We start from the raw sequence: 26,086 nt of genomic DNA on the forward strand, positions 1-26,086 counted from the left end.
CACTTTACCGCCATGTCGTCTTGAAATCATGGTAAGGAAGTTATAATATCAGTTCTACTTCCGATTCTTGTGGTTTGTTTACATATTTTACTAGGTCATGATATGAGTTAACCTTCGATATTCTAAAAATAGATTCTGCTTTACCTGTTCTGATTTTTGGACAGGCGATTAGGAAGTACAACCAGCGGATTGTAATGCAATAGTTTTAGAAATGCTATACAATTGTAAGAAGCAAACAAGTTGAAAATGGAATTTAGTGTGAAGTTGAAAAGGACAACTAAACACTGTAGTGCTTAAGTGACATTTAAATTAAAATAAAAACGATGTGCTCTGGCGTCTACATCTTTACCTTGTAAATAAAAAAATCTAAGAAATACACTATTAATTGCTGATGATTTTAACCAATTTTTTTTTAATGAGACATATCCAAGAGAAATAAAAATACAAATGACTTATATTTTATTGTCTGTATGCCCACTATGATATAACACGAAGCAATTCTAAATAGCATTCTCAAATGTACAATGTATTATGTTTGAAGTTTATTTGCCTGGATTTATTCTAGAAATATTTCGTTGATAGTTTTTTTTTCTATTTACATATCATTTCTTAGAATAAATCGATAAGGACACTGATTTACAAGTTTGACCAGAGTTTTTAGGCATAAATTTCATTCTGTATTTAAGTGCTTGAAAGTAGAAAATCTGAATTATATCAATTTGGGACACAAAATATATTGCTCTACAAATCTCGAACTTGTATGGAACAAATTTTCTCTGTTATATATTTTGTGTTTTGTTTTTATTTTGTTTTGTTTTTCTAAAAGAAGCCTTGGTGTCTCTCCGGTTGCATGTCCGTCGCATTCAGTGCTGCAGCACTTTGATTATCTTTATGGTACATGTATATGTCTTGTGCAAGTAGAAGTAAGTAGAATATATAATAACTTACTTGGATATCCTAAGTTTTTCAAAATGAATCTTACATCTTTATCGGTTGGGTACATGTTTGCTAATCTTAATGCTTTGGTTAACCTAAATGTATGTAGCATTCCGTATTGTCCCTTGTCACACAGATTAAATGCCTCCTTTATGTCCGTTAAAAGCTGAAATTTCGTTAACTAGGTTATATAAAGAGTTTAAAGAGAACAAAGAAAAAGCTAAATAGTATACATACATGTATATGAATATAATTATATACGTTCTAGGTTTACATTTATACTTTCAAATGTTAAAAGCGAATCATCACTAACTGCAGAATGTAATGGCGTGCACAAGTTAATAACATTTCAACAAAACGATGGTGTACAAAATACACGATGAATATGCATGTATAGTTGTGTCATTATCCTAAAGAACAAAGCCAATTACAATGAACTTTTACGATAATATTAATTTCTTTGATTTTCTTTTAAATGTGTTGCTTACATTTAATCTTAAGTATTTCTGTACTAAAATTAAAAAAGAAAACCTTTTGTTCAGCGTCCATTGCAACCTTTGTTTCTTGAAGCAGTGTATTAATCTCTAGAACGGGAAATAAAAAAGTAAATGAGAACAAACATACATATATATACAAATATTAAATTTCTTACTATACAGAGTAACGCCCACTGCACTGACGTTTCATCACCACCATATATTCTCACCACTATATATTCTATATTGCATCAATGCTTTTCTTGTATACAATTCTGGTAAAATCTAATTAACCATAAGAAGATATCTTGTCATCAGATGTCTACTAGTTCATCGTCACTTGCTGCATTTCTTGCTTGGACGCCCTTTGATGCTTTGCATCAATGCTTTCCTTGTTGTAGTTTGTAATTGCTTAGTAAATGTTGAAATAGAAATAAGCTATAATTATATTGTAAAAGCTGAAATCTTTCGTCATCAAATAACATGTTACGGTAAGTTTTAAAGTAATATCTCTTATTGAATTGATATAGTTATAAGTGTTATTTATTGATGTAAATTCGTTCCTGAAACATAAATCTTTCCCCGTTAATTTCGAAGTTATTTTGGAGATCTAGTCATTTCGTTCTCAAGGCATTTTGACCCCTGACTAATCTCTATATTTTGACTGCAAGACAGACTGATTTTGCAAACTGATATAACACAGATGTCTGTCTTTATAAGGACGACTGTTGGGCTACAGATACATGTTTTACAAATAAATTATTATAGCAATTAATTGAATAAATGGATTCTATAAAGAATTAAAAAGTAAATTTAGCACTCAATACTATTCCAAAGAGCCTCCCCATACATAAATGTCCATGACTTTGCAAAGCATCACCTGTTTAGTTTAGCCCCTGCAAATAATGCATATTAAAAGACCTCTGTCTTAGACATTCATTAGATGGCATTGTAGGAGCACATTTGTCTCGGAGCACATTTGTCTCACGAAGTGTGACCGATGTGCTCGTAAACATTCATATTTGTGACAAATTGGAAATGGGACAGATGTGTTCGACACACAATAGAAAGGACACTCGAAGCACATTTGTCTCACATTTTAACATAAAATTCTACTTAACAGAAAACTCCTCGCATAAATACTTCGACGCCCCGATAGAGTGTCGAACCTACAGCGGTTAGGGGCAAGTGATCTTTTGAAATCACTCGGCCACGGAGGCCCCTAAATGATCTGAAGACCATCACACACGTACTTTGTTTTCATCAGAAATATATAAAATAATATAAATCGCCATTTTCCGAAAATTGATGCTTTCAGATCGCCGTTGAAAAAGCACTTACAAGGTGCATGAGTTCCTAAAAGAACAATAATTATGGATTATCGGGCCTCGCAGAAACGGGCAACACGCGATATTCTGACGAGACACGAAGCGGGGCACGATATTGTAACGCGAGATCTCGCAATGTTGACGAGTTTTCAAGGTAGAATATCATGCTTCGCTTCATTGTCGGAATTTTGCTTTTCGTGTCTTTCGATAAAATTTGTATATCTCTTTGTGTCGGCCTGGTGTATAGGAACCAGCGCAGGAACCATCTGGCCTTGTCGCGTAATGTCGGACAGGTTATTGGACACTGAATTTTCACTCTGCATGGCCATAGACGTCTAAATTTAAGCTGTCTTCTGTTTAAATTTCATCATGGATATGTTTTTTGACATTCTGGTAGAAAAAATGCGAGCATATATTGTATTTGATAAAGTGAATTTCAGTTTGAGTATTGGTGATTCATTTTCGTCACAGCCGTGTGATTTTAAAAGTGATTTTACAATTAGGAATTTTTCTTAGAAGAAACATGACTCTTACTTTTCTCATCATTTTATATACGTTTTATCATAACTCTTTAAAATGAGAAGAATTTGTTCTCTAAAATGGGATAAGCTATGTTTTGTAGCTCTTTGAAAAATGTCAGTTTTACAAAGAATATAAAGGGAAAACTATTTAGCGGTATATGGCCTCAAAGGATTTTCTTGTCTCTCGTCAACGTACGAGATGCGAAGCGAGACGGTAGATTCCTGCGAGATACGAAACAAGTCACGATATTGTATCGTTCAAATATTGCCCGGTTGTAGTGTTCCGTTTGTACACAAGTAACATTTTTTTGTCTCCCTTAACTACGATACACGATGGTACAATGGTGAAAGCGCGATGACACGATGATGAAACAACGATGGCACGATTGTGAAATCACGATGATGCGATAACACGATGGTGGAATTTCACCATCATGTCATCGCAGTTTCATCATTGTACCATTGTATTTTCGCCAATCATATCAACGTGTTTTTCATCATCGTACTATCGTGTTTTTACCATCGTACCATCCCGTTTTCATCATCGTACCATCGTGCCATAGTTCCACTGTATTATTTAGATTTAAGATTTCATAAAGAATGCATAAGCAAACCTATTGTTGATGAGTGCACTTGACATTATCATAAGGTAAAACGGCGAACCTCTAAAAAAATCTGTCGTTGGAAATAATGTTACAAATTATTGAAAAGAAATGACATGAGACAAATGTGTTTTTCTGTCCCTTAAAAAAACATGAAACAAATGTGCTTTCATGTCCCTTAAAAACTTGATCGGAGCACATTTGTCACACAAATGAGTTTTTTTGGGGTAGACATTTGAGGTCCCAGTTGTCTCATGTGGGACAAATGCGACCGCATCGGTCTTACGTAAGAAAAATGTGCTCCGAGACAAATGTGCTCCTACATGGCATGAACGGTAATATTCTTTCTGACTAAATAATGATTGCTAGTTGATTCTTCATACCTACAAATGACAAACGAGAATCATCGTCATCTCTTAGATTTGCCTATGAAACAGGTTCTACAGTAAAATAACTTCCAGCTGTGTGAAACTTTCAGTTTAATCGACAATTTCTCAATTTCTGTAACATTTCAACGCCGGGTGTACGAAGTATCCAGAATCAAAATCGCATTCAACGCGAAATACTGACGAGAAAGGGAAGACTTGTATCAAGGCATTTGGAATATTAAAGCTAGACCTAAGGACATCTTTTTTGCAAAAGAAATTTAATTCAAATCTATTCTGATTGCTTTACATGACTCGTTTTGTTTAAAATATCGGTTGAAAAAGTGTTCGCGGTAAGATGGTACATGACTCCCTTGATGAAACTTTACAGTATGTGTAATTATGCACCTGTGGGTTTCCTTGTGGATTTATTCAGTGTTTCCTTAAATAAGTAAAACATGCAGTATTCAATTCGTGTCTTGCTAACTCGAAAATTTTTTGCTTGTTTTAATTTTCTTTTAAGCATACTTTAGGATATAAAATTGAAATTTTAAATTCTTGCAGCTCAAATTTGGAAAAATCAAGATGTCAGTATTGGAAACAAGCAATATCTTTCGAAAAGATACTCGGCCGAAATAATACTGGTTAACATGCAAAGTTATGTTATTTCTAAGTTTTAATTATAAAAAAATGTTACTGTAGCAATTCTTGCATAACAGTGACATAATGAATATTTCTTCTTGTAGCTAATACCCATTTTGTAAATATTGAAGTTAAATGATAGCATATTGATATTGATGATTTTTCAAAGTAAGACAACTTCTATTCAAGATGTCCCTTTTACTTGTTTTACGTTTGACTTTATAAATTTTGTAATCATTTACACATTGACTAAAATGTTTCAGAACTATCCTCATTCCTGTACATTTTATTTTAGTACTATCCTTTACATTGCATTTTATAGTAGCAAAACTATCCCTTAAATTTTATCTTAGAGTTATCCTTAAAATTTTATTTTAGAATGGTAAGAACTATCCTTTATATTTTATTTTTGAATAGTTGGAGCTGTTCTTTACGTTTTATTTTAGAAATACCAATGAGATTTAACAATTTCAGTTTGTGATTTTAAAATGACCAATGAAAATTCTTCTGATATTCAGTTCTTCCCTGTTAATTTTACTGAATGTCAAACTGATAACAGTAGCACTTCGTCCAAAAATGTATGTCGTTTTTATGCCCTGTTACACCGTACGTTGGGGTCAAATTAACGCACTTTGGGGAACATAGATTCAAATTAAGGATACCGCAGTTCATCATATCGTTTAGAAACGTGTAACAATTAATAACGATAAGAATGGACATGCAGAACAGAGATATTCTTTAAGTTAATATATTACACCAATGCAGAGGCAGGAAGTTTTTGATTGACTGGAAGTGACATAAAAATGATATTACAGAAAATACAGAAAGCCCAGAACAATTTTTATCTCCGCCTTTTCAGACAATTACAATTTATTAAAGTGACATTATGCCCATCAAATGGTATATAGTGAGTGAACAGGTGAAAATCAAAATAAGTTTTCATTTTGCAATAATTCCTTTTAATTTAATAACTTACTTCCCATAAACAATAAATAATGCACAGATCCAAATACAATTTCTGTAAATATCTATAAGAATTTACCTATATAACGCTCAGTTTATAAAAAGAGTGGGGCAGTCTTTTTATATTTTAGGCAGATTTATAATTTTATCCTGAACATTTTCCAATATCAACTGTTGGTCAAACACCATTTTAACAGTCAATCTTTTGAAATATAAAGTCAATTCAGCTCAACTTGACTATGAAAATATGAGCATAATGTCACTTTAAGCAGACACAGTTTTCTTTGTAAGTAGAATTTATGGAAGAATGTTAGTCAAATGTGCTTCGAGTGTCCTTTCTATTGTGTGTCGAACGCATCCGTCTTAATTCCAATTTGTCGCAAATATAATTGTGTACGAGCACATCGGTCACACTTCGTGAGACAAATGTGCTCCGTTACAAGTGTGCTCCTACATAGCAGTCCTAATATAACGGTATATCTCCGCATTGTAACGGATGTTTTCATACAAATTTGATATTTTTATGAGATGATTACTCTTTCCTGAACGCCATGCCGAGTGCACCGTGAACCTAGAACGGTTCAAGTGTGTTTGCACATGAAAATCTCGTATTTGCTGTGTTCTGTATAGCAACCATAGGCACTCGGTTCCACAACCTTTTATGATTTTAGGTTTCGCAGCCGCCATGTTTTAACGCAACGGAAGTGCGTTGACTGGTGTACAATTTTCATTAAAAAACACTTGTTCCCGATTCGATGAATAGAGACTATTGGCTAATACGGGTACCACAATTATTGACTATTTCGCCGTGGTACCCGCATCGACAATATGCTTTAATATGTGACTCGGGAGAGTATTTTTTTTTAATTGTACACCAGTCAACGCACTTCCGTTGCGTTAAAACATGGCGGCTGCGAAACCTTGTAGTATTTTATATACATGATATGAATTTTTTTTTAAAGAAATTAAAATCATAGAAGGTTGTGGAACCGAGTGCCTATGATAGCAACAGTTTTCTATAACACTGTGACGTAGCACATACACAAACTGATTATAGTCATCATCTGCATGTTAAAATTCGTACACGAACTTTAGTGTTACCGTGGGGTTTTCCGTTTAAAATCACAGGGGAATCTGACATTATTTTATTAAATCTATATATATAATATAAACAAGGGATACAAGTCGTGGCCTCGCACTACCAGCACGGGTTCGTAAAATGCATTCACACGTGTAAACTGTATAAAATATCCTCTATTCCATCAAAGTTATTGTAGAAGTTAATATATGAACGAGTCATTACCCAAGTTCTAATACAAACACTTCATTAAAACCTGTAACATTGCAGGAAATAGCTAACATTTCAATATTTACATTGGCTGTCAAGTTGTCGTCCATTTTGCAGGTGTGTTTATTTCTGAGTATTTTCATTGGCTGATAAAAAAAACCGCTATTCGTCGCGGCTATACGCCGTTATTATCCGGATTGTTATTATTCATTAGCCAATGAAATTGACAGTCACTAACAGAAGTTGGATTTACGCATTGACGTACGAGCAACATCAAAATGGAAGCCGAAAAAATAAATTATCAAAACAAACAAAAATTGTAACAATAATTTGTACCAGAAGTTAATGATTGCATCATTGATGGTGGTGGATGATTGATATTTAACCGATAACATGATTAAACTTTCTTATATGAGCATACGTTTGCATTAGATGTCGTTTTACACATGTAATTTTACAAACCGAAATTTTACGAACGTGTGTAAAAATGAAACATGAAAGGTTAATTTTAATTATATCTTGTACATGTTACAAAGTGAGTCATTTTTTTTTTTAATTATCGATTCTTTCATCAATGTCCAACAATCAAAAGAAAAAAAACTGTTGTATACTGCGTTCTATTTACTTTTTCATGAATTGAGCAATTTTGAGTTGTATCCCTTGTTATATTACATATTTAGTGGGAAAGGAAAAAAATGACAGAATCCCCTGTGTTTAAAATCGTAATTTCTGAACAACGTTTTGTGAGATTTACAACAATACTGTTAAAAAGGTTAATGAAACTGTATAATGCTTGGTTTTTAGGCCGACAGTAAAATATTTTTATATATTTATTTAATGTAGCTTTAATACCTATACTACAATACTTGTTCTGAAAATCGACAAATATCACGGGGGAGGAAGTGTTACACGAAAGATGGAGTTCTTATGATAACTTGTTCCTGGAAAACGTTACGGATTTCTGTGGAAAACTTTTCTATATACTTTGAGAACTCACGTAAAAAATGGCCATTTTTACCTTTAAATGGGGAGTTTGAGGTGCTTAATTAAACTTTGATAATTAAGCTTGCTCAACGTATTATATTATGTTTCAGAAAAAAACCTTTTAGTCCATTTTCCATCACCTTTTTAAAAAAAATCTGGTTGTTTTGAATAAAATTTCCAAATTACTTGCTCATTCGTACATATTGACCTTTTCATTTGTGATCTCCTTCGTCGCTATACTTAATTACCTAATGATAATGAACATAAAGCCCAGGCTAATAAATTTATACCCGATTTTTCAAATGTCACGGAGTTCATGTTATAACTCAAAATATGTCCTGGAGTTCTTATGATAATTTTTGTTACTGCCAGTCTTGTGCTTAATTACGGTACGTTTAAGCGTATTTTATTATTTAATAAGTGTTTTAATCATCATGAAACTTTATACTCTCAGCCTTAATTAACACAAAAATAGGTAATATAATGTTGATTTTGAGCGTGTTTTAGTTAAAAAGATATTTTTCTAATAAAATTTGTGCGAATTCATATTTACATTATAAAACCGAACGAATGCACTAAATGTTTCTGTGTGTATATAGTTTTATGTCATAAGTTTCTTTTGAATGTTAACACTGAATTGACAGCAACTACGGAGAAAAATATAAGTCGCATAATAGACATGCATATCGTTATTATGATGACAAAGTAAAGTTAATATGCGGTACATGTATATAGCTTGGTGTGCACGTAAATTTTAGGTAACTGTCATTTTTTTTCAAAAAAACCCAAATCTTTTAAGAATAGATTGAACATGAAACTGCTTTGGTGTGCAGTCTACAAAGGATAAACAGGTGAATTATAGGTTATCTTCAGGAAAACCTGAACCAGCGGTCACCTGTATTCAGCAGTAACATGGCTTAAACCTCCGAGCAAAAAATGTTAAAAGCTTACACTTTTTTCTCAGTTACATGTTTTAAGCAATCGCCTTTCTTAAGCAGACAATATATAGTTGGGCTTTCCTCAAGAAGCGGCTAAGTAATTTGTATCATTTTATACCATAAACAACAAATAAATATCTGGGATACCTTTCACACCCATGCACCCGAAATGTATGATCTTTTTATACATAAAAAAATCAACCGATTACTATCGATCTCTTCAACAGATTTGCACGTGCCCTACGGGTTTGAGAGAAAGAAGTTCGACAATATATTTTTGTTATCAATTACAGAAAAAGTTTCCACAACTAGGATTATATAGGAGTAGTGTTATATAGGGTTATATAGCCCGAAGGACTCCCAACTTTGATGAGAAAAATGTATGCAGTAATTTTCTGCAATATGGAGATTTCTTTACGTCACGTGATGCTTCATTAGATTTAATAGAGAAAGAAACGGCATGAACCTTACGGTGACTCACATATATTATTAAAGACTTACTTTCTATTGTCATATCATTTTCATAGAACTTTATACGTTTCTATGACAAAATTGATTCCTTTTAGAAATTAAGATATCCATTGAATACCTAAAGATGACATCCACCTCTTTAAATTTAGAAAAAGGTAGTGCATACTACTTTCTTTTTTGCTGCAAAATATTTACACGTAACTTGTTTCGGCAGACCGATAGCATAATTACTTAATGTTCTCTAAAACTGCCAGGAATAATGTATAAATGAAGAAATCATGCTTAAATATTAAATGCAAAGCGAATTTTTATCCTGTAAAGTAAATGCTCTACATCAAGTATGTTTTCAGTCATTCCAATAAAATGAAAAAAAAAAAGAAAAGAAAAAACACAAACAAACACAAAAAAAACACACGAAACGGGGTAAGAAAAATATCTCTTGAACTGAAATACGCTCAAAACCAACGTTATATAACCAAATGTGAGTGCAAATGATACGCGTACTATGCTTCATAATGATTTACACATTTATTGACTAATAAACTACGCTTAAACGTGCCATAATAAAGCACAAGAAAACACACTGGCAGTAACAAAAGTTATCATAAGAACTCCAGGACATATTTTGAGTTATCACAAGAACTCCGGGACATTTGAAAAATCGGGTATAAATTTATTAGCATGGGCTTTATGTTTGCAACTCTGCATTACAATTATGTATTTAAGTATAACAACGAAGAAGATCACAAATGAAAAGGTCAATATGTACGAATGAGCAAGTAATTTGGAAATTTTATTCAAAACTACCAGATTTTTTTTAAAAAGGCGATGAAAAATGGACTAAAAGGTTTTTCTAAAATATCATTTAATATGTAGGGCAAGCTTAATTATCAAAGTTTAATTAAGCACCTCAAACTCCCTATTTAAAGGTAAAACTGACCATTTTTTACGTGAGTTCTCAAAGTATATAGAAAAGTTTTCCACAGAAATCCGTAACGTTTTCCAGGAACTCATAAGAACTCCAAACAAGTTATCATAAGAACTCCATCCTTCGTGTAACACTTCCTCCCCCGTGAAATATATATTATGCATGAATATCTATTTTTAAAGTCCTAGATATAAATATATCTATGTTGTTCTAGATTATGTTTTACAAAAGTTTTAAGCATTATTTTATAAATGCTAACATAAAATTGACCGTTGTAATTTGAATGTACAGATAACGACTTTCATGGCATTAAAGGGCTCCGGTCAAAACTACCATTAAACCCTATAACCCTATAGCTAAAGGGTATGATAATTATTATAATATACATGTTATATGGTAGATGTATGTAAATGACTGTCTTTTACAAGCTTGTTCGTTAACAATAATATACCTGTACGTTTTAATTAACAAAGCAGTTATATTTGGTAGCCAAGATTTAATGACAGGAAAAAAACACTGTTTATATTTGGTTAGATAGCATTTTTATAAAGTTTACAAGTTCATAATTTTGAAGAGGTCCCGATGCCTGCAAAGATATCTATCAATCTTTCTGCTTAGTTACACGAGAATTATACATGTATAAATGTAACGAGTTCCAAGGTTTAATCAGTCAAAGCCTTCATCTATGTTACAAAGTAATTTTTTTACCAGTACTGTTTCAAAAGGTCCCCATTGTAACATATAAACACATAGGAAGACGGTCGTAAAAAGCCGACATTTACTTTCAGGCAATTTATCGGGTATTTGGCAGGTGTGATTGTTGGCATTTATCGATTAATAGTAAGCATTAAGCCTGTCGCCTGTATTCTTCTCCAAATCCCTCCAGAGGCGTGCACGTCGCGGAGAAGGCACACGGCAGGTCAAGGTCAAGTCATCTTAAGTACCAGAGGTGATTGGTTGACCTGTCGTGACTAACTCTGGAGGGTTGGCGCTAACGAGAGCCGTTTTTGTTATCGTCCAGTATGGAACTTGATGCCTGGCCAGTATTGTCGTACTCCTCTACCACCAACGAACGAAGAATAGGCTTCAGGAAGATTCAGCTTGAAAAAGACGTCCCCGATGTGACTACCCTAGTGGACCGGCACGGATGCTATATTCTCGGACAGATGGTTTAACCGGCGCCGAGTATAAATAAACTTAAACTGACTGACTGACTGTCGCCTGTAAGCATTAAGCAGTTGACAGTAAGCAGTTGACAGTAGGCAGTTGACATTAAACAGTAGGCTGTCGTTTATGGAATTCCGTAGTTCAGAGTTATTTATGTACAATTATTTCATTATTTCAACATTCCTGCTTTACGGGTTATATACGGTAATTATTATGTTAAGTTTCTCGACTTAACACATTTCTTTGTATGGAGAACATTAGAGAAATCAAAGCACAGAAGGCGCTGTATTTGTTTGGGTCTCAGAATGTCAGAAAGGTGAAGGTTGTGAGATTATAAACCAATTTGTTTTTGTATAGTGTTTTAATTGTAGTTAATTGGCTATAAGACTAATTGCAACACTGATAGTCAATTCAATGTTTATTTGACTTAAAATTTTTTTAAAAAATGAGTTGCCGCAACTGGGATTTAAACTCGGGACCTCTCGATTCATAAGCGAGCGTGCAAACCCCTCGGCCACGGTAAAGTTATGTGTAAACGGCCTGAAGAAAACCATATATTACTCTAAATTATGGTTTGTAACTCTTATTTGTATCATAGTTTGGAGACCTTTCTGTTGAAAATGTGTCAGGGTTAAATCGTATACATATCGTCGGCGGTCTTCTAAAACCTCGTAACTGCAAAATATCAACTTTCCAAAAACCGAAAAAAATACTGTGTTTCATTTAAAACGGGCTATATGATCGCAAAATCAACATTACAAACTCCTTTGTCTATGATATATTTGATGAATTAACTGAGCATCAGAATTTTCAATAAAAAAACACTGTGTGACACTTACGAGGTTTTATAACTGATGTGAATGCAGTTACGAGATATACGGCTTTTTAATTTTTAATAATCGTGATATACGTGTTTTTAGAAGGTATATCAACTAAGTATTAAGTGGCATTCCATTGTTATTTTAACATTATAGTTGCTTATTATATCACATTTTATCACGGATTTAAATTTCTCTTCGTCGGTACTCAACAACACAACTGTTACTGTATACTAGATCTATACTGTTCTACCTTGGCATTAATATTTAAAGACAATCAATTTTAGTTCTTTTATTAAATCAAACAACAGTTAAACCTTTCAAACATTTAATGCGATACGAATACTAATTATTTTTTCCTTAATATAAAAGAAAATGTAACATGAACAATAAAAAATGTCAAAGATGCAACGTTCTTTGGAATATTTCAACATATAATACATTATGATTATCATTTACCTTGAAGAAAATGAAAAAAAAACTGTTAAAGACGCAATGATCATTGGACCATTTAAACATATTAAACAAAATGAAACTTGAACAATGATGTCAAGGTAAATGTCATCTGATGTCTCTAATACTCCTAGTTAGCTGGGTGCGAACAACAGTTGGACCATTTACATACATACTTTGGTACGATTATCATTTAATAAATTTAACTTTAACAATAAAAAAACAACAACAATTAAACTTACATATTATGCAAAGTTCATGTCACTAAATAATGCTTTTAACATTTGTATTATCTAGTGTTCATCACAATCAATTATGATTTTGTATTTCAGTTACTTTACTCAATATAAAACAACTTATTGCAATTAAGCATACGTGCTTCAATATATATTTGAATCGTATGTCAGTTATCGTGCTTGAGATTGTCATAAAAACTATGATAATCTTTTGGTATCACGGTCTTCAATTGTTGTAGATGCGTATACTTTGTAGCTTTGATAGACGATGGTCCAGTGGCTGCTTTGCCTACGCTCTCAACATTTGGTATAGCGGTTCGCGTTGCGCGACGTGGCATATCAATGAACTCTTCGTTATAACTTAGTTTATATTGTATCTGTTCTGATGGAGAGTACTTAATCACCCTAAGATCTGTTACGACTGGGTCACCCTTACTGCTTCCAGGTCTGATCGAACTATAATAGTTCAGAGAACTGTATGATTTAAAGAAGTCGAAAGCCAGATATTTCACTTCGTATGGTTGCGACACTCTAGCTTCTCCAATAGATTCTACATAATTTTGAGGAATATATATATTTCTTTTACGCAACCTTCGTTCGATCATACTGTGGACGCTGTCCACCTCCATCTGGGTGTGGCCCTTTTCAAGAAATTTCTGCGTAATAACGATTTTATGTTTGATTGCAAATAACAGCAATGTATTAGCTAGTGTAACATTTCGGTTTTGGTACCCACATCCGTCACTGTAAACTACAATTTGTTCTAAACCAGGTTTTAACAAGTTGCTTAGATAGTCATACATACAGCTTGCAAAAGCGTCGGCTGTTAGCCCATACTCTCCCTCGTGCCAAAAATAGCACGTGACGTGTTTAGTTGCTACATCGTAAACTGTGTAGTTATGGCATGCCAACTTCGTTTTATAGTATAGGGCACTGGCCTCCAGACGTGGGCAGAGCAAGACTGCCTGCGTATCAATTGTGATGACTTTAAGTTTATTGTCTACTAATGCTATTTCTTTATCCTTCTCTTTCTCTTTCCTAGCTTCATCTTTTCTTTCAATGTGCAATCTGTATTCCTCTTCTGAGAGATTTTTAGTTTCATAAGAACAACAAGTGTCGCATTGATCTTTACGCGGCTTAAAAATTGAAAGATTCAAACAATTGAATACTTCCTTGAACGTTTTAATACCTACGATATTTTTATCATTGTTAGCGACAATCCTGTTGGTAAACTCTATATAGATCCATCACCGTATTGAAGACTGGTTCGATATATTGTTTCATAGAACTAGACCGACAATAATGTGATGGCATCTTTGGTAAATTAGCTAAAAACGTCTCTACGTGTGCTCTAGCTGGCGAATCTTTTTTCCTTGGAATTTCATCACGGCTTTTATCTGGTATCCCGGTTATATTTACCCGATTCACCCAATCATATACCATATATTCGCCAATACCCAGAGTTGATATAAACATGTTCTTGCAGACTGGAACCCGTGTCTCTCCAAACTTTAGGTTGTATTTAAAAGTATGTTTTCTGCGTCCACCAGCTTCTCCTGTACGCCTCTTGGGGATACACACATCCACCAAACCTACTACATACATCTTTTTTTCTTGCCAATTCATATTTTTCCAGAAACTATTGAATATCTCTTGTCTTTGATTTTCACTTATAGTGGTACAACGGAGTGATTTTTCACATCGTTTAGAACATGTTCTTTCAGACATTATTCGTTCATTTCTTTCCTTGCAAAACACATGTTTCCTGTGTTCATTTCTTGCATAGCCTTTGTAATTTTTCCCGTTCATTCTAAGGTTCTTTTGAACATTTTTTTCCCAAGAAATTACCTTGGCTTCTCCTTTTTTCGATCTTTCTTTACGTATATTTGAGTTTAAATCTGTATCAACAATCTCTTCGTGATCTATATTTTCAAATACGACAGTTTCACCTTCCTCGACAATTTTTGTATTTTCATTGTTCACCTGTGAAGTAGTCTGATACAGATTTTGTTCTTCACTGTCATCAATATTCTGATCACTGTCATACTGTTGGTTTCTTTTCTGTGGTGGTTCCCAGTCTTTGTCAGTAACATCATCATCGTAGTCATAAAATTCTTCTTCCATTTCATCTAAAGTACTTGTGTGGCTATCAGAATCTTCATTGTTATTAATGTCAAAACCAAATTTCTTATTTATGACATCATCTTGATTAGTTTCTTCATCTATGTTTTCCGTTATTACTTTTTGTGGGCCATTAGCATTGTCAATTACTTTTATTTCTGTTCCTTGAATTTGTAAAGTAATGTGGCTTGAATTTTGATCAGCTTCACCATGGGAGTTATATTCAGCTGTCCTATTAGAAATAGTTTTGTCGTTTCTCCCACTGGAGTTTAAGTGATCTTTTTCAGAATCATTAGGGACTCATTTGTTTCCTCTAAGCTTTCATCATTGCAGTCTGTCTTAACCAGCTTTCTCTGTATTATTTTTTCAAGAGCTAGCTGCACCATGTATCTACGCTTAGTAGCCATGTTTAATGATTAGCTGTAGTGCGACCAGGTTCACAAAGGTTGCAGTGAATGCCGTTTTCTTGTAACTCGTTAAGATGTGAGTAGCTAATTGCCTCGTCTGGGAACGTTGGATGAATGCATGTTAAGTGAAAGTATCTTGAGCAATCATCAAAAAGGCACCTTACAAAATATCGTCCGTTTGGTAGAGTAATCAAATAAGGTCCAACTTCAATAATCTGTTGCAACGTATAAGGACGTTTGTATCCGGCTTATATTGGCATATATGACATTTGTATTCAAGAAGTTGCGTTTCTTCTGTTGATTCTGTGTCACTATCTCCTGACATGACAAGTTAAGATAGCTGAAAATAATGGAAAATATTTTGTTATCTACTATTATATAAAATACTTTTATTATGTTTATAATATTTAGAATAATTTCGCCTTAATGTCCAAGGACAAAAACAATCTTAATCAATTCGGTTCTGATTTCATAAATTTCTTGGTTGCGCAACTTCAAATTATATAAAATTATATGTCTGATGAAATGAGAAATTTTTAAAAGACTTACCAGCTTTAAAACAAGAAATATACATTTATATTCCTATATTTAAAGACACTGTGTATAATTATGTTTGTGCTATGTACGGTATAAGTGTAGTGTTTAAAATATAAAATGACGTCATTCAAAATAGTTAAATTTACGTAATAAACTATCTACCCAAATAACCTTGAGCGCAAACTACCAATATCATAGAATAATTTTGATGTCATTCCGACTCATGTTAAGTTCTAAAATCTCGTAACTGACAAAAGCAAATAAAATATAGTCTATACAAAAAAATTCTTAAATGCCGGATATGCATTAATCATATTAAAACTAACATTTAGAGTAAGTTTGCAAAATTTCTAATTTTAAAAACAGTATTTTATTCTATCAAATATAACAGTTGGAAGGGGAAAATTCCGTTGTTTATTTTAGTAAGAGTAAAATACGTTTTGAAAGCAGTCTGTTTCTTTATTTGCAAAATTAAAGTCGATTTTCTCATTTTAATTGCATATATATAGTAATCTTATAACGTAATATGAAAAAACATGGACTAATATATAACATACTTGCCTTTGTGTAGACGTTTCTTGGAGTTTTCTACTTCCTCCGGTTTGCAAAATTCTGTGCAGTTACGTGGTTTTAGAAGAACAAAATTTGATCCAATTAATATACGTGATTTTATCACGTGTGAATAAATAACGTTTCTGATTGGCTATAACCAAGGGTACTTTTGCAAAATAAGCGGGAATTAAAATTGATTATAATAAGCCGAAAAAGCAAATTTTGGCGAAATTGCACTTACGAGGTTTTAGAAGACCGCCGACGATATACATGCACAGTGCGTTAACTGGAGTGCGGGTATTAGTTACCCGCACTCCAGAGCATGCCCATTGATTGGCTCATTTTAGCTGGGGTTTACATATTGTGACGGCAGTGAAAGTGAAATCGACAGAAATGTCATATTTAGATGCTCGTTCATTGGTTCATTTTTGCCGGGGTTTCATATTGTAACAACAGGGAACGTGTTTTTATGTTTGACTATGATACAAAAGAGAAAGAACACCAAAACACTCGGTAATCTGATTAATACTCGGGGGGCTACGCCCCCTCGTACAAATCAGATAACCTCGTGTTTCGGTGCTCTTTCTATTACTATTTCGACGTTAAACACAGATGTAAATAATCATGGAGCTTACTGTCAAAATTAGAAATCTTCGACCATTCGGGAACTACTTTTCAAGAAAAGACTCACGGGGTAGATATTTGGCTTGCGTGACCCCAATGGATGAACGTCTATATTAATAACACGAAATCCTGCCATTTAGTAAAAACTTGAGATATTTTGAACAAAAAAACAGACATTTTCACGGATTTTTTCCGAAGCTGTCACTTTTAACCTGCTCAAAATATTCTAAAAACAGGAATCACGAGTCCAAAATCACTTTATATTTACTTTTAATTAAGTCATTCCAGTTCAAACATACTAACAACCGATAATTATGTTCACGGACGACACCTTGTTTGTTCCAGTGGGAACAAGACATTTCACACCTAGACACGTAATCTTTGAAAATTTTGAAGACACTTCACCCGTCAAAATCAGTAAGACACTTCATCCCTCAGCCAATTAAAGGCCATTATGCCTCAGAAAAGCTATCATTTTAATTTCTCAATAACTTTTTTTATTTTGGTATCTTGTTACAGTTTCATAAAAAAGTACTCAGCTCCTTTTGCTTTGTTGGCAGTTTGTATAATTATAGTGAATTAGTAATTTGCATGGAATCAATTAAAACTTTTATATGTTTATTTTAACTATTTTTATTAACTTTTGTTGATAAAACATGTGAACTGGTTGATTTTTTATTCAAAAGTTATCTCATAATTGATAAATTGATTTAAGTGGTATTTCTGAACGAATGATTGAATAATTGTTTTTTACATAAAGGATGCATTAAATACAACTCTGTTAGTTTAAAGAACTTTAACGCTGTAACGCTATATTGATTGATTGTTTGATTGTTTGATTGATTGATTGATTGATTGATCATCAATCTGTATCTTTCATAAGAATAGAGCTTTTTATTTAATTTTACCCATGAAATATGGTGCTATATCAGTCAAATATATTTCATATTTGTAAGAAATAAATATGAAATATAAAATTTATGAAAGTGGGCGGAGTCAAAACTCATATTTATTTATTTTAAGGGACTTATTTCGCAAATTTGTTTGAAAAAATCTGATTAATAAAAAAATCGTATTGAGAACTTTGTAGAATGATAGAACTTAGAAAATAAATCCAAACACCAATATCTTTAATTCAGTCATTTTTTAATGCGTTTATTTAAGGTCGCCGCCGGAAAGCCATATGGGCGACCGTACACTCAAGTCGGGCCATCCTAGAGCGTCCCGCCGAGATTTTTTCGTCGATTTTCCCCCCAGCTTTTATTGGTGGAGGAAGACCCCAGGTGCCCCTCCGGGCATTATTTCAGGCACGAGCGGACACCTGGGTAGAACCACCGACCTTCCGTAAGCCAGCTGGATAGCTTCCTCACATGAAAGATTTCGACCCGAGTGAGGATCGAACCTACAGCGGTGAGGTACCTGTGATCTCAAGTCAGCGACCTTAACCACTCAGCCACGGAGGCCCCTATATTCAGTCATTTACGCTGTACAAACGTTTAAATAGCTGTTTACGTGACGTCACAATGTAGTGCCAATACAGCGCGTGCAAAAACAGTCAAAACAAGACCGCTATTTTTTTGCCACAAACCAATTAAATTTCACATTTAATTCCATAAAAACTCTGCATCTCGCTTAGAAAATATATAATGAAATCAAATAAACACAAATACGCAAATATTTTTATATGTATTGAACCGCGTCACGCATCTATAAATAATATATTGCTGCGCGCTGTACAATTGCAGTTGCGTAGCTAGCAAGGGGATTCGTAACCATTTTTGTTTGATAATGAAATTAAATAAAAAGGTTATTTGTTTCGTTTTCCGTGAAATATTTTATATATTTTCACTCAATATGATTAAATGCCACATATTTGCACTTGCCGTCCGGGCTCGTGAAAATATGTGGCATTTTATCATGTTTCGTGAAAATATATTCCAATTTTCACTCAAACGAATAAATATCGAAGAAATTTATTTTCTACTTTAAAAATTTCTTTGTGACATGGACCTTGTTAATTTGTCTTAATCAAATTTCTTAAAATGAGAGGTGAACTGTCTGAGGGGTGTAAACAGTTAATAATCAAAAGATTGTCTGGTTCTTATTTAACGTTGTTTAAGTTCTGATTACCGGAAGTCTACTCGTATAATATAATGACGTCAATAAAATAACATATAAAGGGCGTCTCACGCTAACGTGACGCTAATATTGGCGCAATTACTAAGTACATTAATGAGCCGTGTCACGACAAAACCAACATAGTGCGTTTGCGACCAGCATGGATCCAGACCAGCCTGCGCATCCCGACAGTCTGATCAGGATCCATGCTGTTCGCTATCAGTTTCTCTATATGTAATAGGGTTGGTAAGCGATCAGCATGGATCCTGATCAGACTGCGCGGATGCGCAGGCTGGTCTGGATCTATGCTGGTCGCAAATCCATTATGTTGGTTTTGTCGTGACACGGCTTATATGTACATAACAAGGGGTAAATATCTGTAAATTGTTCCAGCGTAATATCTTGAAATCATGATGATTACCTTCCCGATAGATATTGGTTTTCCGGCGTTTAAAATAGAAACAGACTCGCTTTTAAAATAATGAAATCTCTGTAGAAGCACAATTGTTCAGGAGCACATTTGTCTCACGAGGCGTGACCGATGTGCTCGTAAACATTTATATGTGCGACAAATTGGAAATGAGACAGATGTGTTCGACACACAATAGAAAGAACACTCGAAGCACACTTGTCTCACATTCTTCCATACATACAATTGTAGACGGGACGGGCTTCCTTGCATGAATAGTTCGACGCCCCGAGTGAGTGTCGAAGCTACAGCGGTTAGGGGAAAGTGTTTTATTATGAAATCACTAGGCCACGGAGGCCCCTAAATGATCTAAGGAAAAAAAATGTGACGACCATCACACACTTATTTTGTTTTCATCAGAAATATATAAAGAAAAAATATCGCCATTTTCCGCGAATTGCTGCTTTCAGATCCGCCATTGAAAAAGCATTTACAATGTTCATGGGTCCTAAAAGATTCCGGGTAATGCCAAAATTATGGAAAATCAGGTCTCGCAGAACCGGGCGAAACGCGACATGCCGACGAGACATAAAGCGAGGCACGATATTGTAACACGAGATCTTGCAATATCTAAGTATCCCGTACCAAGAGATTTCACGGTAGAATATCGTGCCTCGCTCCATGTTTTGCCGGAATTTCGCTTTTTGTGTCTCTCGGTAAAATATCAGGCATCGTTTCAAGAAGGCCTGACTATGGTATAAGAACAAGCGCGGAAGCCATCTGATCTTGTCGCGTAATGGCGGACAGGTTATTGGACACTATCTTTTCATAGACGTCTAAATTTAAGCTGTTTTCTGTTTAGATTTCATTATGGATATGTTTTTGACATTTTGGTAGAAACAAATGCGAGCAAAGGTTGTATTTGATAAAGTCAATTTCAATTTTAGTATAAGTGGTTCTTCCACGTCATATCAGTGTGATTTTAAATGATTTTTAAGTAGAAAATGTGACGCTAAAAAGTTTTCTTAGAAAATACATGATCCCTACTTTTTTCATTATTTTATATCAGTTTATCATGAGATAATGATTTGTTTAGCTATGTTTTGTAGCTCTTAAAAATGTCAGTTTTATTTAGAATGTAAAGGGAATACTATTAAGCGGTAAATGACCTCAAAGGATTTTCTTGTTTCGCGTCGACGCGAGATTTCGGCGGGATGCGAAACGAGTCACGATATTGTATCGTTCAAATTCGTGATGACAGCGCGACGGTACGATGATGAAAACACGATAACACAATGGTGAAATCACGATGATGACACGATGTTGAAAATAATATCGCGTTTTCATCATCATGCCAACTCAGTATCATCATCGTACCATCGTTTTTTCACCATCGTAACATCGTGTTTCAACATCACGTTTTCGTCATCGTGCCTTCGTTGTTTCACGATCGTGCCATCGTTGTTTCACCATCGTTCTATCGTTGTTTCTTTATTTCTTGAATTACAGGTATTAGAATTTATAGTTCCATCGTAGTTTTTAGGTTTAAGATTTCATTAAAAAAGCATTAGCAAACCTATTGGTGACTGCATTTCTCTTGGGGAAATATGTGACAAATAATTAATAAAAGATGACATGAGACAAATGTGCTATCTTTTCCCTTAACAAAACATGAGACAAATGTGCTTTCTTGTCCCTTAAAAACTTGACCGGAGCATATTTGTCACACAAATGTGTTTTTTTGGGTAGACATTTGAGGTCCAATTTGTCTCATGTGGGACAAATGCGACCGCATTTGTCTTACATAAGACATATGTGCTCCGAGACAAATGTGCTCCTACAAAGCTCGTCGATGACTGTTTGAAAGATCTCGAGTAATGACTTCGTATTTGGTTACGGTCAGATCTAATAGCGGAGCGTTATTTAGAAGATTGGGTAAGTGACTTACTAGACCGCTTTAGATATAATAACTACCTATCCTTACAATAAAAGGAAAGGTAAGTTGAGCTTTTGTCCAACAATATTGACCTGGAACTCTTGCATTTGACCCTATCTAAACGATACGATCTACTTGTAAACCGATATGAATGTATACAGGTTAAATATTGATGCTGCACATCAAAAAACGCCGCCAAAATTAATGATGTGGTCAAGAAAAAATATCTCCGTTGCGCCGAGAATATGTCCATTTTGCCTGCATATATAATCCTTCAAAACATAAAAAAAATATTCCTATTGAATTAAAAAAAAACACTTCCAGTATGATATAATGTTCAATAAATTTTAGTCTGACAATTGTAATTTATACATGAATGTGCTCTTTATACAAAATTATTTACGTTGCGCTGAGGTCCCGAATATAGTCCATTTCGTAGGCATGTTAAACCTTCCAAAACATTAAAATAAAAAAATCCTAATGAAATTAACAAAAACGTTTATGTTGATAAATATAATTTATCTAAGTCCGAAAATTGTTATTTATAACCATACATTGTTCTCTTCATAGATATGTCCATTTCGCGGCCATTTTGCCAGAATAGAATTCTTCAAACCAACCTATTCCTATTCTTAAATGGTAATTATTTTCATGAATAAGCTACATTGTGCCTGTTTTGAAAAAAAAATGTCCGTTTTACCCGCCCGTTGCGCCAAAAAATCGTTGCGTATTTTAATCATACCCCTGGTTCCCTGTCAAAATTTGTTTCCCGTCATTAGAATAAAGACTAGCTCATTGACACGTTGTTTATAAGGTAAATAAAAAGATACAAATAAACAGAATATGATATTGAAACATGACACTATCACTTAAGTTAAACGTTTATTTTCTTATTATTATTTAAAGCTTGGTGACATGTTGTACATCAGAAAAGCTATTTTAATTAGAGAATCTGAAACTAGTGTAATTTTCTTGAAACATAAAAAAAAAATGAACAAAAGCAAGACTAAAATTTTCCAAATTGCTTAATGGACGAATAAATATGTACTAGCCGCCGCGTGCACGCGGCGTCTAAAATAACCAGTTGTAAAATGATCTAAATTAAGAGTTCCTCTCAGCGTTTTCTGTGAAGGTCTTTCACTTCAAGAATATAGAGGTAATTACGTAGGTACGAATCCTGCTTCAGCCACTTTTATTTCTTTTCTTGTTTTAATTTTAAAATTGACATTTCTTTCAAAATTAGTGCAAAAGGTTTTGATTTCTTTTTCGTATGTGTATTCTATCTGTGTAGCATTTTTATTCTATATTATAAACGTGCTGTAATTTTTACATATAAAACCGCTACTTAAAAGGTTTCCTAAAACCAGATGTAGTAAAGTGATTTCAAATTAATTCTTGCAAGAAAATTCCTAAATAAAATAAAAAAGCTTAACCATAACGTGGAGTTGGTAGGGTATGGAACCAGAAACTTTCAGATTGGTAGCCCAGCATTTATACCAGTACACCACTACTTATTGACGTGTGAAATCAACAGAAACCATATATCGATATATTAGTTAGATACCACTGTTATCAACTGACCTTTGCGAAAATTAATGAAGTGCCAGGTCAATATTTTTGGACAGTACATTCGTTGGCTGTTAGTCTGATTAAAATTACTCGCTTTGTTAGTAAATAAAACTGATAAATGATAATTCAGTAGAATGATTTGATAAAAAAAAACATCAATTTAAAGCAATGACAATGAGGAATCAAGCAGAAGGAAAAAATAGATACTAGTAAACGTCACAAATCGCATTGTTAAAGCGATATTTTTTCTCTAGAAGAACATTTTTTCTTGCATTAAACATTTGTTTTTTGGGGTTTCTTTTGCTTTTTACACGGAAAATATCTTACCTTTAAAGTTAACTTGACCGGAATCTGATGGATTTGCCTCGGCTATCATTTCTTTCATCTCCTCCTCTGTAAAGTTCAAACCAAGTTGCACTGAAACCTGGCGTAAATGAACACAATAATAATTTAAAAATGAAGAACGAGGATTCCTTTCTATCTTATTATTACAGTAATAATTTTATCTGACATCTGACCACTTCCACTTGAATTCCTTACAACATAATGTTATGTTTTTGATAAAAGGGTATTTTACTCTTAGATCAATAACTTTATACGTGGGCTGGCGCCGTACGTATTAATAAATCTTTATTCGTATGTATTGGTGATACTTCATATGTGTAAGCAATAAACGAAATGTTTTAAAGGTTGTGATTATGGTTGTGATTTGTTTAAGATTTTTTTTTTTAGATTTTTTTTGCCTCAGCGGAATTCCTATATAAGCATTGACTTTACTTGCTTTGATGGGCAAACACTAATGTATACATGTAGTTATATAACTTATATTCAAACAAACCGTAACAATATTTTATTGGTTTGTCAAGGTATAATCTCTATAAATCTGTATATATTAAAGTAGAAAAGAAATTCGCATTACCCGACGAAGTTTATCCAATGTTATAAAACCATCTCCATCCGAATCTATTAATTCGAAGAGAGCTCCTATACCAGTGTCTTTACCATCTTTAACTTCTTCTGATCCATTTTCAGACAGACTCTTATGCGTATCGCCTAATACAACATTTGATTCATCACTCTGCATAGTTGCTACATTTTGCGTGTTTTCTTTTAGCATTAGTTTAGATTTCTCATTTGAAGGAAATAAACTTTGCTTCCCGCCTGAACAGTCGCTTTTGCATGATTTAGCAATCAAACTGTTTAACACTTCTAATTCATTAGACTCATTTCTCTTTAGTTTATCGTCATTATTAATAGCATTACCTGACTGTCGACTCTCTTTGTCTGGTGCAATTTTATCACTGTCGCTAACAAAAGTTTCTTGTAGCACTTTATCTGTCGATACATTTAATTCGTCTTCTAGATCTTTTGTTATATTGTTGTCATTTTGTTCATTTGTAGTTTCTGCATATATTATATCAGAATCATTTGTTTTTATAGCAAAGTCATCGTGTTTAGCTGATTCTATAGAATCATTTCTTGTCATTTCTATTGATCTATGGTTTACTTCATCTTCTGATACTTCAGTGAATACATAGTTTTTTTCTTTTATTAAAATTACTTCACATTTTGGCTTTTTTGATACATTTTTAGAATGTTTAGGCAAAGACAAACTTAATAAAGCCTTTTTGTCTGAGTTAGTAGATAAGCCTTTCCTCGGAGCTTTTTTCGATAACTTCTTTGACGTATCTGCTGTCACCTTTGTCACTGTCTTTTTTCCTCTTTTATCTGATGAAGCTACTTTTTGTCCCTTTTTAGAAGTTTTCAATGTCCTCTGACTACCCCAACCACTACTGTGTAAACCACTGTCCTCTCGACGCATTTCAAACGAATATGGCGTCTCTCCAAATCTGATCTTACCAAATAAATACTTGAATATGAACGCTGGAATAAAGTATGGATAAAATGACTATTTAATACAACATTAACCACCTCGGTACCGCCATTTCAGTTATTAGACTTAATAACCGTAACTTGATTTTTATTTAATTTTCAATACGTAATTGTTATCTCTATCCTTTTGACTTTTGATTTCGTTTTGGGTAAAGGCAAATTACACACTATTAATGAGAATGATGATGTTTTGTTCTTAGTGTTTTAAACTGCACAGCTCTTTAACAATACAATACATTTAACATAAAATAGTTGATATTTGTTCTATGCCAGCCATGACACACCGACATCGTATCATTATATAAGATGTGTAAAGTTGGCGGCCTAGCGGCCCGCGGCCTAGCGGCCCGCGGCCTGGCGGCGTGAAGTTGGCGGCCTGACGGCGTGAAGTTGGCGGCCTGACGGCGTGAAGTTGGCTGCCTGGAGGCCCAGCGGCCTGACGGCCTTGTTGCGTGAAGTTGGCGGCCTAGCGGCCTAAATTTTTAATTTGTGATAACGTTATAAAAAACATCAAAGAACAGAAGGCTCTGAATTTGTGAAGTTGTTTGGGTCTCAGAATGTCAGAAAGGTGAAGGTTGTGAGATTATAAACCAGTTTGTTTTTGTATAGTGCTACCAATGCTGTTTCCAGTGTTATAACTGTAATAATTGGCTATAAGGCTAATTGCAACACTGACATATAAGTCAATTTGGCTTACACAATTTAAAAAGAATAAAAATTAAAAAATACAAAAAACATGAGTTGCCTTAACTGGGATTTGAACTCCAGAACTCTCGCTTCCTAAACGAGCGTGTAACCTCTTGA

At 33.8% G+C, this 26,086-nt stretch overlaps 1 protein-coding gene across 1 annotated transcript in view; it reads right to left on the bottom strand.

Annotated features, from left to right (window-relative positions):
- The window catches only part of LOC132713493 (uncharacterized), a gene marked incomplete at its 3' end in the record, with an annotated part of 77,879 nt that extends 52,611 nt beyond the window's left edge, over positions 1–25,268 (bottom strand). Inside the window, 4 exon segments of the mRNA XM_060696121.1 lie at positions 949–1,102; positions 1,468–1,520; positions 23,717–23,813; positions 24,309–25,268. Coding sequence (XP_060552104.1) covers positions 949–1,102; positions 1,468–1,520; positions 23,717–23,813; positions 24,309–25,211 — 1,207 coding nt within the window.
- Positions 25,269–26,086: the final 818 nt, after the last annotated feature.

Source organism: Ruditapes philippinarum, unplaced genomic scaffold (assembly GCF_026571515.1).
Source record: "Ruditapes philippinarum isolate M1 unplaced genomic scaffold, ASM2657151v2 ctg4519_1_1_1_1, whole genome shotgun sequence".
Taxonomy (NCBI): domain Eukaryota; kingdom Metazoa; phylum Mollusca; class Bivalvia; order Venerida; family Veneridae; genus Ruditapes; species Ruditapes philippinarum.